The sequence below is a fragment of the Fusarium falciforme genome, chromosome 2, assembly GCF_026873545.1.
Source record: "Fusarium falciforme chromosome 2, complete sequence".
Lineage (NCBI taxonomy): Eukaryota > Fungi > Ascomycota > Sordariomycetes > Hypocreales > Nectriaceae > Fusarium > Fusarium falciforme.
In genome coordinates this window covers 1,076,758-1,089,506 of record NC_070545.1, presented here as the reverse complement: position 1 = coordinate 1,089,506, position 12,749 = coordinate 1,076,758, and the positions used below count along the sequence as shown (strand labels likewise).

At 52.8% G+C, this 12,749-nt stretch overlaps 5 protein-coding genes across 5 annotated transcripts; 3 read left to right on the top strand and 2 right to left on the bottom strand.

Annotated features, from left to right (window-relative positions):
- Positions 1–823: 823 nt before the first annotated feature.
- Positions 824–1,376, top strand: NCS54_00229300 (Hypothetical protein; the record flags this gene model as incomplete). Its single annotated transcript, XM_053147895.1, has 3 exons — positions 824–898; positions 953–1,096; positions 1,146–1,376. 3 exons carry the CDS (start codon positions 824–826, stop codon positions 1,374–1,376), a joined length of 450 nt encoding a protein of 149 aa, XP_053003870.1.
- A 366-nt stretch (positions 1,377–1,742) lies between these two features.
- Positions 1,743–3,137, top strand: NCS54_00229200 (DHO-dh domain-containing protein; the record flags this gene model as incomplete). The annotated part of the gene is made up of 1 exon (XM_053147894.1): positions 1,743–3,137. One exon carries the CDS (start codon positions 1,743–1,745, stop codon positions 3,135–3,137), a length of 1,395 nt encoding a protein of 464 aa, XP_053003869.1.
- Positions 3,138–3,457: 320 nt separating this feature from the next.
- Positions 3,458–4,108, bottom strand: NCS54_00229100 (Hypothetical protein; the record flags this gene model as incomplete). The annotated part of the gene is made up of 1 exon (XM_053147893.1): positions 3,458–4,108. One exon carries the CDS (start codon positions 4,106–4,108, stop codon positions 3,458–3,460), a length of 651 nt encoding a protein of 216 aa, XP_053003868.1.
- Positions 4,109–6,856: 2,748 nt separating this feature from the next.
- Positions 6,857–10,758, top strand: NCS54_00229000 (HMA domain-containing protein; the record flags this gene model as incomplete). Its single annotated transcript, XM_053147892.1, has 2 exons — positions 6,857–7,190; positions 7,250–10,758. The coding sequence occupies 2 exons, from the start codon at positions 6,857–6,859 to the stop codon at positions 10,756–10,758; spliced, it is 3,843 nt and encodes a 1,280-aa protein (XP_053003867.1).
- Positions 10,759–11,882: 1,124 nt separating this feature from the next.
- On the bottom strand, positions 11,883–12,489 carry NCS54_00228900 (Hypothetical protein; the record flags this gene model as incomplete). Its single annotated transcript, XM_053147891.1, has 2 exons — positions 11,883–12,099; positions 12,152–12,489. 2 exons carry the CDS (start codon positions 12,487–12,489, stop codon positions 11,883–11,885), a joined length of 555 nt encoding a protein of 184 aa, XP_053003866.1.
- Between the last annotated feature and the right edge of the window lie 260 nt (positions 12,490–12,749).

The window sequence follows — 12,749 nt, the reverse complement described above, 5'->3', positions numbered from 1 at the left end:
CCGCGCCTAATCAAACTAGAGGACTATCAATAGGGGCGCAGGCGGGAATCGGCATCGGTGTCACATTAGGGGTGATTCTGATCGCTGTCGCTGTCTTTTTGTGGCTAAGAGAAAGGAGGCGACGGCACAAGCTTCAAGATGAACTCCAAAAAGCCAAAAACCGAAAATTATTGGACGAGGGTATCGTGATATCCGAGAGAGGAGGACTCTACGAAATGGAGGGTAACCTACAACATTGCGCCGAGCTACGCGGATGCATGAGAACACCAGAGCTACCGGCTCCGACTTGGAGGAACAGAGGCGAATAGTCTATAAACACCTCCCAAATGGGAAGAGAGCAGTCAAACACATCTTCAGAAAGCTCTGAATGGCCGCAGCCGTTGGCCGTTCGATCATGTAAGAGACCTGACAAAGGTGCGTGGAGCGTCTAGAGGGCATTTGAATGTGATAAAGCAGGATGCCCCAATTGACAATTTCTTTTAACTAGATCTTTAATCGAATGAAGAACGGACGAAAAGGAAGTTATATGGCTCGGTGAAACCAGAATCTTGACACTGTTTGTCACTGTTGAGAGTCAAACCACGTCAAGTCAAACAGATCGGCTTCAATCCTCTACAATATCAAACAGACACAGAGGATGATAATGGAACTATTCCACTATTCACTCTGAAGATGACAATGGGGAATTATACCCACGAACGAGATGTATCGCTTCAGCGTCAAACGGTCGAGCCTCCAATATAAGAGCGAGCTCATGGTGATGGCTTCCTCGTAACGTCTTCAACTCATCACCATCACCAATTCGAGTTACCTCAGCAACAAGATGGCGAGCCCTGCTGTCGAAGAGATCGCGAAGCAAATCCGAGCCAAGGACCCGGCCTCGGCCGTCGTCCTCGAGGTGAGCATCAGCCTGTACATCAATACCACTTGCTCATGCTAACTTTTTTGATAGCGCTACATTGCGGAGACGGACCATCTGAAGAACACCGTCCAGGCCATTGTCGAGGACATTGGTTACTGCATGAAGGAACTCGACCTGCGTGAGAATCTGTCCGAGGGACTGCGCCGTTGCTCCACTGATCTTTCTCGCTCCGTTGTAAGTTGCGACTGTTGACATGTGACAACGTCAAGCTGACAGAGAATAGGAGGAGCACACCAAGGTCACCGATTCGGACTACGAGCGCAACTTCCGACCCCGATTCACCTGCAAGATCGTCAGCCTCAAGTGCATCGACGCGACTGAGAAGGCCGGTCAGGGAGAAGCAGCCAAGATGGAGATGGTCGTTCAATTCCCGGCTGCCGAGTACAATGACTCGCCTCACTCTCTGATGCCGGGCCAGGCTCAGATCTACATCATGTTGAAGGAGGAGCTTTAAGTTGGGGGTTACAGGGTCAGTAGCTGGACAGGTAGCAGTCTGGTGGTTCTCGAGAGCTTGGACGGGAGATGCAACAACATTGACAGGCTGGGTTCAAGGAATGATCAGGACAACCACAGCTTACACCAAGTAATTGACAATCGAGGCAACTGAAGTTGATATTGTAGCTTCCAAGTGACGTGGGTGCGATATTTGTAGCATAGTGCATATGCACTGTGCGGAGACTGAGCTCCTGCCATCCGGGAAACCAACCATTCAGAGGCGACAATTTGTCTGGCGCCTTTTTGAAGCTTCACCCGAAACCAACTCCCTCGCGTCGTTGAGAATCCATTGGGAGCTGGCCCGGCCCAGCATCACCTCCCAGCCATGTCCGCCGCCCTCCTACGATCACGAATCGCCGCCTCCGGCGCCCGGGCTCCCTCGGTGCGCGCCGCCCTGCCCCGGAAGCCCGTGGTCCAGCGCCGTTATGCCTCTACCGAAGCCGGTGACGGAGGAGACGTGCTCAAGGCCGTCCTCTACGGCACCGCCGGTGCCGCCGCCCTCTACGGCTCGTACCTATATGCCACAGATACCCGAGCCTTCTTCCACCGATGGGTCGTTCCCCCGGTGCTGCGCTGGGTGTATCCCGATGCTGAGGACGCCCACCATGCCGGTACCTCCTCGCTCAAGATGCTCTACGAGCTGAACCTCAACCCCCGCGAGCGCGACACGACACTCAATTCCCCCGAACTCTCCGTCTCCGTGTTTGGCACCGAATTGCAGAACCCAATTGGCATCTCAGCTGGCCTCGACAAGGATGCCGAGATTCCTGATGCGTTGTTTGATCTGGGTGCCGGCGTCGTCGAGGTTGGCGGTTGCACGCCCCTCCCCCAGGAAGGCAATCCCAAGCCTCGCGTCTTCCGTGTGCCCAAGCTCGACGGCATGGTTAACCGATACGGCCTGAACTCTCGTGGTGCGGACGACATGGCTATCCGACTGCGGGACCGACTTCGACGATACGCCCGGTCCATTGGTGTCACCGAGAAGGATGTTCTAAACGGCGAGGCCAACGTTCCCCCCGGTAGCTTGCGAAAGGGTCGACTTTTGGCTGTTCAGATCGCCAAGAACAAGGAGACAGACGAGCGAGATGAGAGAGCTGTGGCTGACGACTACGTCTACTGCGTGCGAAGACTGGCCCGCTACGCCGATGTGTTGGTTGTCAACGTCAGCAGCCCCAACACCCCCGGTCTGCGCGATCTTCAAGCTACTGAGCCCCTTACACGACTCTTGAGTGCTGTCGTCGAGGAGGCTGCCAAGACTGACCGAAAGCAACGGCCCAAGGTCATGGTCAAGGTCTCGCCTGATGAGGATGAGGATTCTCAGATGGAGGGCATCGTGCAGGCCGTTCACCTAAGCGGAGTTGACGGAGTCATCGTTGGCAACACCACTAAGCGAAGGACCGGAGTCATCCCCGAGGGCGTCAAGCTCACTGCCAAGGAGCAGACTGCCCTCATGGAGACTGGCGGCTACTCAGGCCCTGCCATGTACAGCCGAACTCTCGACCTTGTGGGGCGGTACCGCAAGATGCTGGACTCGCAGTCCTTCAAGGCTGCGGGCGGCGCCCAGAAGGTCATCTTTGCCACGGGAGGCATCACCAACGGCGAGCAGGCGCAAAAGATCCTGAACGCCGGTGCCAGCGTGGCCATGATCTACACGGGGATGACTTATGGTGGAGCGGGCACTGTGACGAGGATCAAGAAGGAGTTAAAAGAACGGGTGTAGAGAAACTACCTAGACCAGCTATAGCAACATTTCACGTTTTCTTTGTTGAATCAAAATGGGACGATATGGACATTGTAAAGAAAATATGAGTCTATTTTTCATGGTTACCCATTTACTCGGCGACTCTTTGTCTACTCGAGATGTTAGCAATACAACCAGGAGGAGTCACTCACCTTGCCTTGGCTACTGGCTGAAGCAGGCTAGTAATATGACTTGAGGTGTGGTCGCCCTAGATAAGGTGTCAGTATCTCTCTCAAACGCCAGAGGGGAAAACAAAGCCCAAAAGTATTGTACAAAGGAGAGAGTTGTACTCGATCTCCTCACTTCTCATCTTGGATAGTGTCCCCGATGCTGGCGTGGAGTTCAGTGAGTCTCTCGCCCACACTCAGAGCCTCTGACAGAGCACTATCCATGTTATCCTCCCTCGGCTCCTTTCCAGCCTGCTTCAAAGCTTGGACAACCAGCGTAATGTGGTCAGCAATGGAGCCCACACTCTCATGGATAGCCTCGAGGTCGGCGCGGGCCGCTTGGAGGGCTCGCTCAGCCCCTTCGCGACGAAGCTGCTCCTCGTGGATAGTCAGCTCAGGCTGCTGGCTCAACTCACGAGTCGTCTGCGTCTGTTCGTCAAACCGACGACCAAGTCGCTGACGGCGCCGTTCTTCGAGGTTGACCTGTGAGTTGTTAGTCGAGGCTCTCGACGATGAAGAAGGAGTAAAAATGGGTCCCGGAGAACTCTCGGTCTCGCGGGAGGGGAGGCTGGGGGCTGGCCCCTCATCTTCAGAAGGAGGATAGTTCGATCTGAGATAGTAGTTGTCTGGACGATCGTCTAGGCGGATGGCGCCGACGGCGGGCACATCTTCCCCCTCGTCCTCCGAGCTACGTCCAGCACGGCGGTTGGACTGGGTGCGACCAGGCGTGTCACGGCCGGTTACGACTCGAGACAGCCAATTGGTGATATCGGATGAAGACATGGTCTTGACTGGTAGTAGGTAATCTGGTGAGCGAGAAAGATGTGTCAATGAGAGCAAGATGATGTCTCCTTGCTAGGTTTGTAGAGAGAAGTGATGATGTGATGGAAAGTATTTGGGGTGATGGGGGTATTTATGGTCAAGGCAATTTTGGTTCAAGTAGGTACTCTATGGCTCGTTCAATGTCTGGTTTTGAGAATGAGTGAAGTAATGGAATTGTTCAGGCTTCTTTCAATCTTGCGTGTTTATCACGACGAGGCCCTTGTTCTTTGACTGTGTTCTCAATGGACAAAGCTAAAGATACAGATGGGCATGAAACGCGTTGTGCTGCTATTGGGGATTGTTATTGGTTTCCAAGTTTCGAAAATGATAAATTCGAGATAGTTGTGTACTGAGAAGTGTTTCTGTACCCGAGTTCATCTGTCCCTCGTTGTTCCACCCCCTGTTTTCTTCGATCACCAGCTTGGCCAAGATATCCATCGGCGAACTCCTTCTCTTTCCCCATGAGCCTCTCGCCCATTTATTCTGCCAGCCCCATCTCTCACATTGCCCTACTCGTTTGCCGCCCTCTTGAAGCCGTGACCCTCCTCCTGATCCTTGATCACATTGCTGCGTGGTGCTCCAGCTTCTCCTCTCCTTTCGGAGGCAACATGTATGCCAATTTCTTCACCTCCTTGTCGAGCTTTCTTAGATTGTCGTTTAACTGACTGATGGTATCGGCGACGTGACTAAGCTTGTTTTGTACCTCGCGAATCGTCGTCGCTAAGGAGTTGAGGCTATCTTGATAAAGATGAGAAGGTGTCTCATTTGATCGCGTCGCTTGCTGACGAGATCTGATGGGGGCGATGTTTAAAAGCAGACCTGGGCTCACACTGTTAGGCTTGGGTAGATGTTTTAGGTGTGGTGAGGAGGGAATACTGGTTTAGAGCTTGTACTGTGAGAGTGATCGGAAGGGAAGCAGGGCACAACCCGGGGATGCAGCTATGATTTATTTTCTGAATGGCATGGTAAAAGCCTGGCAAATCTGCCGTAAAGTTATTTATGTGCGCGATCTGGTAGCTGGCATATCTTCATTGGCCAATGATGCCCTGGCCAAACGATGCTCTTCGCTGCTCGAGCAACCGGACATGTGCATAAGTTGCCTTCTTTAGAAATCTACATCCCTCACCGGGAGACAACACGCCCTGAGGTAGAAGGCTGGTGGAGGAGTTGAGCTAATGTACGTTGCCGCTTTTCAGCCCCTATTATTATGAAGCGGTGTCTAGCGATGGAAACACATGCACACTCCCGAGATTAGACACTGGCTGATATTTCCGCTATGGAACACTGCGAAGGGTTTCCGCAGTATGATGAGAATTTAAAGAGAGAGAGATTTCGTAACGATTGATGTATTCGTAGCTAGATGTAGGATAAACCCATTCCTGTCTCAAGAGGTAGGCCAAATCATTGTCCTGATTTCCCAGTGATCCATCCCGCCAGTATCCAGAATCCGTGACGTCAAGTTCCTACCATTAGGGGCGCTGATGATCCATCAATACAGGTTATAATCCTAGTGTGTTGCTCTCGTGAGATCGGTGGGTAGTGATAGTTGGGGACTCATAGTTCCCGGAACCTGCTGGCGCGCCTATTCCCTGACATGGGCGAAGCAGCCTCCTTCATGGCGGTGTAGCTGCGAAAGGTTCTGAGGGCCCAGTCGGCCTCGAGGCTGCACTGCTTGACGAGAAGATCAAGACGAGTGTGTTGTTCAGCCTGGTTGGCGGGGAGGTTCTCAATGATCTGGTACAGCTTGTTGAGGCGGACGAGCAGATCCTCGATGTGGCTATCCAAAACAAAGAGGAAGCTGTCCAGGAGGGAGACGTGAGCTTGGTTGAGTGTAGCTTGGGATGCCATTTTGATGGAGGTAGATGGGCTTGAGTGGGTGAGTTGATGACAGGGATGTTGTGGGATGAAGAGAAGACAGTCGGTTGGGCTTGGTGTTGCTTCTTGAAGAATGTAGAATTCAAGGATGGGATATCTAAGGAAACTCTTCAAGGCCTGTGTTATAGACCAACGCTGGAGTGAATGTAATGTCAACGCTCCTTCACTGCAGCTCCCCGAAATTCCTGCGTGGTGTTTGGGATATGTTGAGCGCCTTGGTCACTCCTTAGTCTTGGGTCACCGTAGCTTTTGCTGTCAAACATTCATTATTTTCAATATATCCACTTGGTATAATACACCTTTCTTGCGTTTCTGTAGGTCTCTATCCGGATAGTTACAGGTGAGGAATCATGACAGCTGGGCAAGCAGGGTCTATGGACCCTTTGCTAGTCGTCAACAGGCTCGAAGTCACCCACCAAACTAAGAATAGCTAGTGATAGAAGTTATTTCATATCGTCAAGTTTACTCTTACTTATTGCTTGCTATCTGTTTGATTGATCAGGCACAGAAAACAGGGTTCATTCTTTCAACGTTCATGTCGAAGCCAGCCTCATAGGAGGATACTTGCTACCAACGAGGCCACTTGCATTGAAGTTTGAAGCAATGTTACACTCATTACAAATTTGTTTTTTGATCTATCAGCTTCTTATGCGTTTCCCTATTCCTCATTGTTGGCGATAATGCAGCCATTCACGTGCCGCTCTCCGAAGACGGCAGGCTAGCGATACCCATGTTCGTTTGCCAGGAGCTTTTCTGGAGATGCTCAACTTGACAACATCCTTACAAGACTCTCCAAATCTGAACTAACAACAAACTCGAGATTCCCTTTCAACCATGGGGTGCGACTGCTGTCCGCGCCCTGACCCAGGCCCGGCGCCCGAGCCCGTGGTCACACAGGCTCCGGCTCAAGTCGAAGACAACGCCAGCTGCCAGGATTCTTGCTGCGATGACGGAGAATCTGAGCCCAGCCAAAAGGCCTCTGTCCCCCAGGAGGCGGATAATTGCTGCGCTTCCGGCAGCTGTGCGGATGAAAAGCCCAACGACGACTCCGACGCGCCGGATTGCTGCCGCGGCAAAATCTCCCCTTGCTGTGATGCATCTTGCCTTGACCGCATCGCCATGCGGGAGTGTAAGATGAGTGCTGCCGGTCTGACTGGCCAATCCAGGGGTGAATAGCTTCCGTTTGAAGCAAGCAGCGGCAACAGCGTTTACTAACCTCGCTGTCAGACGCGACTGGTCGTACCAGCAGCTCCGGTTGCAATGGAGCAACCGACGGCAAGGCATGTGGCCAGCATAGCCTCTCTGCCCTCGATCGCTACGGCGCGACTCTCCAGGCCCTCGGATGTCTCTGCCGTGCTCTCATCGCCATCGGTCAAGAGTCTTGCTGTGAGACCCGTGACCGCCCGTCGGTCGGGGCCAAGTCGTGCTCCAAGAAGTCGTCGACTCGCTCTCTCATCCGTACTTCGGTGGACTCCTGCTGCAGCACCGGCAGCGTCACCAAGGACCAGGCTGCGCAGAACCGCCTTCGCCTGCGAAAGAGCTCCGACAGCTGCAAGTCCGTCAAGAAGTCCCCGATGGGTGCTTGCGCTGGCTCCTGTTGCTCCAAGGACAAGCCAATCAAGACCCCGTCTGTCAAGGATAGCTGCTCGAAGCCGTGTTGTTCAGGTGACAAACCTGCGAAGGAGCCCCCTGCCAAGAGTAGTTGTGCCGATGCTTGCTGTTCCAAGTCTGAGCCCCCCATTGTCTCCACGGCCAAGTCTGGTAGTACTGGCTCTGAGCCTGGAAAAGACAACAGTGTCAAGGACACCAGCACCAAGAAATGCCCCGGTTCTTGTTGCTCTAAGGACAAGCCACCCAAAGCCCCATCCGTCAAGAACAGTGCTGCATCCTGCTGCTCCATTGAGAAGCCTGCCAAGCAGTCTTCCGCTGGCGATGGTTGCGCAGACCTTTGTTGCACACAGCCCAAGCCCAATGAAGCCCCCATCGTGAAGAAGTCTGGCTGCGCCAAGTATTGCTGCTCTGATGCCAAACCCACCATCAAGGCACCTGCTGGCGGATGTGCGAAAGGTTGTTGCAGCACGCCAAAGGCTGTCCCTGTCAAAGAGCCACCCAAGTCCGCCTGTGCTGATGCTTGTTGCAAGCCGCCAAGCAAAGCTACTGTCTCCTCGAAGGCTAGCTGTGCCGATTCTTGTTGCGAGATAAAGCAAGCTGATAGCCCCCGAGGCTCTTGCGAGGATGATTGTTGCACCTCTGGTCCGCCTGATGCTTCTCTACAGATCGAAAACGCCCCGATCCAGACCATCACGGATGTCGAGAACCAGGCAGCAGGGAAAGAGCATGTTGTTCTCAGTATCTCTGGTATGACTTGCACTGGCTGCGAGACCAAGCTCAACCGGACTCTCGCAACTGTCCCCGCCGTCAAGGACCTCAAGACGAGCCTTGTTCTTTCTCGTGCCGAGTTCAACCTTGAACTCCGTCTGGGCTCAGTCGAAGAAGTCATCAAACACCTAGAACGCACCACTGAGTTCAAGTGCGAGAGAGTCCAGAACAACGGTTCCAGCCTTGATCTCATTGTGCCTGGTGATGCCTCCAAGTTCATAAGCCAGACCTGGCCAGAAGGCGTGCTTGAGATGACTCTTGTGGACAAGGAAACGGTTCGAGTTGCATATGATCCCAAGATCGTTGGAGCTCGAGATCTCACCGAGAAGATTTGGGGCCCTCCCATTCAACTTGCCCCTCCTCATGGCGACCTTTCTCTTGAGGCTGGTAGTAAACATGTTCGTCATGTCGGATACATGACACTTTTATCTGCCATCTTGACGATTCCTGTTCTTGTCTTGGCCTGGGCTCCAATTCCTGAGAGAGAAGTGGCTTACTCCTCGGCCTCGCTGGCCTTGGCCACCATTGTCCAATTCGTCGTCGCAGGTCCTTTCTATCCCAAGGCGATCAAGGCTCTCGTTTTCTCAAGGGTCATTGAAATGGATTTGCTGATCGTTCTGAGCACTAGTGCCGCCTACATCTTCTCTGTGATCTCCTTCGGCTATCTCATCGCCGGAAATCCACTGTCGACCAGTCAATTCTTTGAGACGAGCACTCTTCTTGTGACTCTGATCATGGTTGGCCGATGGGTTGCGGCTCTTGCTCGCCAGAGAGCTGTCGAGTCCATCTCAATCCGTTCGCTCCAGGCTTCCACAGCTATCCTCGTTGATGAAAAGACCAATACGGAGCGTGAGATTGACGCCCGACTTCTCCAGCATGGTGATGTCTTCAAAGCCCTCCCAGACTCTAGAATTCCTACGGATGGAACAGTCATCACAGGTTCATCGGAAGTTGACGAGTCGATGCTCACGGGCGAGTCCCGACCTGTTGAAAAGTACCCCAAATCTGTGGTGATTGCTGGGTCCATCAACGGGTCTGGAGTCATGACTGTTCGTCTCAATCGCCTTCCTAGCGACAATACCATCAATGCCATTGCCGCCATGGTTGACGAGGCTAAGCTTTCAAAGCCCAAGCTACAGGATTTGGCAGACCAGGTTGCCTCCTACTTTGTCCCCGTGGTGGTGACTTTGACAATAATCACCTTTGTCATCTGGGTTGCGATTGGTATGACTGTTCGTGGTCATAGTGGCTCTGAGGCTACCATCCAGGCTATCACATATGCCATCACCGTTCTCATTGTGTCCTGCCCCTGCGCAATCGGACTAGCAGTTCCCATGGTCATCGTGATTGCTAGCGGAGTCGCAGCTGAGAAAGGTATCATCTTCAAGTCTGCGGATGCTATTGAAGTCGCCCACAAGACGTCGCATGTTGTGTTTGACAAGACGGGAACTTTGACTCGAGGAAAACTGTCGGTCGTTGCACAGGACTGTCTTGACCAGGATGCCCTTAGACCTCTCTTGGGTCTCATTGAGAACAGTCGGCACCCCGTCTCAGTTGCCGTTACTGCTCACCTCAAAGAAATGGGTGTCAAGGCATGGACTGTACCTGAGCCCAAGAGTTTGACTGGAAAGGGTGTTGAAACAACTTTGAAGGGGCAGAAGCTCCGGGCTGGAAATTCTCGCTGGTTGGAACTCTCGAACCATGACCTTGTTCTACCGATGCTAGCTCAGGGCTATACCGTCTTTTGCTTTACTATCAACAACGAGTTGAAGGCGGTCTACGGCCTTGAAGATGAACTCCGGTCTGATGCTGCGTCCACTGTCGACACCTTGCAAAAGCGTGGTGTCTCAGTCCATATGGTCTCGGGCGATGACGATGGAGCTGTTCAGGCTCTGGCATCCAAGCTGGGTATTGCTGGTGACAATGTTCGCTCTCGAAGCTCGCCCGCTGACAAGAAGGACTATATCCAAATTCTTCTGGGTGACGAGGCTGATCGAAAGAAGCCCGTTGTCGTTTTCTGCGGCGATGGTACAAACGACGCTGTTGCGCTGACCCAAGCCACCATCGGTGTGCACATGAACGAGGGTACTGATGTTGCGCAATCTGCTGCAGATGTTGTTCTCATGCGTCCATCTCTGGCTGGGATCCTAACCATGATGAATGCCAGCCGAAAGTCGGTCAATCGCATCAAGTTCAACTTCTTGTGGAGCTTCGTGTACAACACCTTTGCAGTCCTCTTGGCTGCTGGGGCGTTTGTCAACGCGAGGATTCCACCCGAGTTTGCCGGCCTTGGCGAGTTGGTGAGCGTGCTGCCAGTCATTGCGGCTGCGGTGCTCCTGCGCTGGTCGAAGATCTAGAGGGGGATGATTGTAGATGCCTATGGCTCACGTTCAGTCAACTCTCCTTTAACTCCGACCGGAACTGCCATGGCTACAGATGGGGGTATAACTCTCTATCACTTTTGAAGTTGAACCAATATCGCGCTTCTGTCATTACCGGCTGCTGCTGCTTTTCCATCACCAGAGAAGGCCTCTCCGGACGCCTATACTCAACTAGTACCCTTCTCATGTCCTGCACCGCGGGGCATCCTTTTCAACGACTACGACTCCTTCGGCAGTGAAGTGGCGGAGGGGGATGAACACTGTTCAGGGGGCTGACGGGGTCTGTCTGCCCTTTGCCTCGTTCTCATCCTTGGGGGCGTATTTATCGAGTGTCTAGCTATTTGTGATAGTTTAGTCTACGTCAGTGTTATCCGACCTTGACTCATTCTTTCAATATACATGTGCATACAGACTATTTGATGTTTCAGGTTCCAACCGCGTGACAACCTCTGACTGGCAGTAGTTTAATATCGGATGGATACGAGATGCATCAATGTGATTCCACGCTATGCGACTTCTCATGAGACCAGATGCAGTAGTCGTTGTCTCATGCTGGCATGGTCGCCACGTAGGCTCACCACGTCGAACAGTACCAAGGGGTTTAACGTCCAGTTCTTGCTGGACACGTTCCAGTGTTTCATCAAGACTCCGGCTCTTAGTTGGCGTTTGACAATCTGCAGGCGTGCGGCGTTGCGTGTACGGGCAAGTCATTGAGAATCTCCCTCTCTATCTGCGCATGGCAAGTCAAACATATTGAAAATTTGAAAGTAGATAATTGTGCCGCTTGATAGATTGCTTTGGACCTAAGCTGCATCATTTGCGAGTCTTGATGCGGTATTCAGCGTCGAAACTGAAGGGATAGGGAGCTATTCTACACAACCGGCCACTGCTGAACAGCAATTTACACGCTTGAAAGGATTATCAGTTACATTTCGCTAACTCGATTTGCTATTTCATACAACAAAGTGCTCCTGTGACTGCTCTGTAGCATGACTATTAAGATTACTTCCCACCTTCCGTGACCAACGCCGTATGATTCCCGTAATGATAAAGACAACCGATAATATAACAAAGAACAAGGCTTGAGACTAAAGGAAAACTCAAAGAAACTCGGCCAGCCACACCCAGCAACAGACGATAGGTATCATGGCGAGCACTATCCACCACACCTCTATCGTCAACTTCACCTGCAACCAGCGAGGTAACCTCCTGCTGAATGCTGAGCGATGTGAGCATGTTCTTGTCCCGTATACGAGACAACCAAGGCCGGGCCGAGATTCGCATTCAATATGCTCTCGCCGGCGTTGCATGAGAAGACTATGATGGCATTTAGCTTTGTTCAGAAGCTGTTCGTAGGGTGAGAACTTACGGGACACTACCGCGGCAGAACCGGAGATCACTACCCAGATCACATCTCCTATCGTTGGGACACTCGAGGTGTAAGCTCCGCCTCTCCACAAGCCATTCCACCTTGAGGTTGACGCCCGTGTCGACAAGGCTGTAGAAGTGGGCGTTGGTGTGTTTCAGGGAGAGAGCATCCGGGTAGATGAGCATGCGAGATATAGCAAGGTGGATCTCGGTTGGAAGAGCCATAAAGGTAACCTTTGGCGATGCTTGGTCCGCGACGCCTGGCTTGATGGCTCCGGAGCCATGTTCGGCGCCGGACCCGGGGGTGGGGCAGCGGCGCATACGGAGGACGTTGGACATTGCGGAGTCGGGGGATTGACTTTCTTGAGAGGGTAGGTTTTGGAGATATTTCGATACCAAGCGATTGGACTTGAAGGGATCCTGGGAAAGCTTTGTACTTGACTGCTGCCTTGGAGGGCGAGTCTAGGACTCGGATAGTCTATCCCACCCCCGGCCGTTTAAGAACGGGCCAGCGTGGTCGGTCGGTCGCAGGCAGCCAAGCCACTCCTGTAGCGCAGCGCAGTGCAGTGCACGAGGTTCTAGCGGGTTTCAGGAGAGCG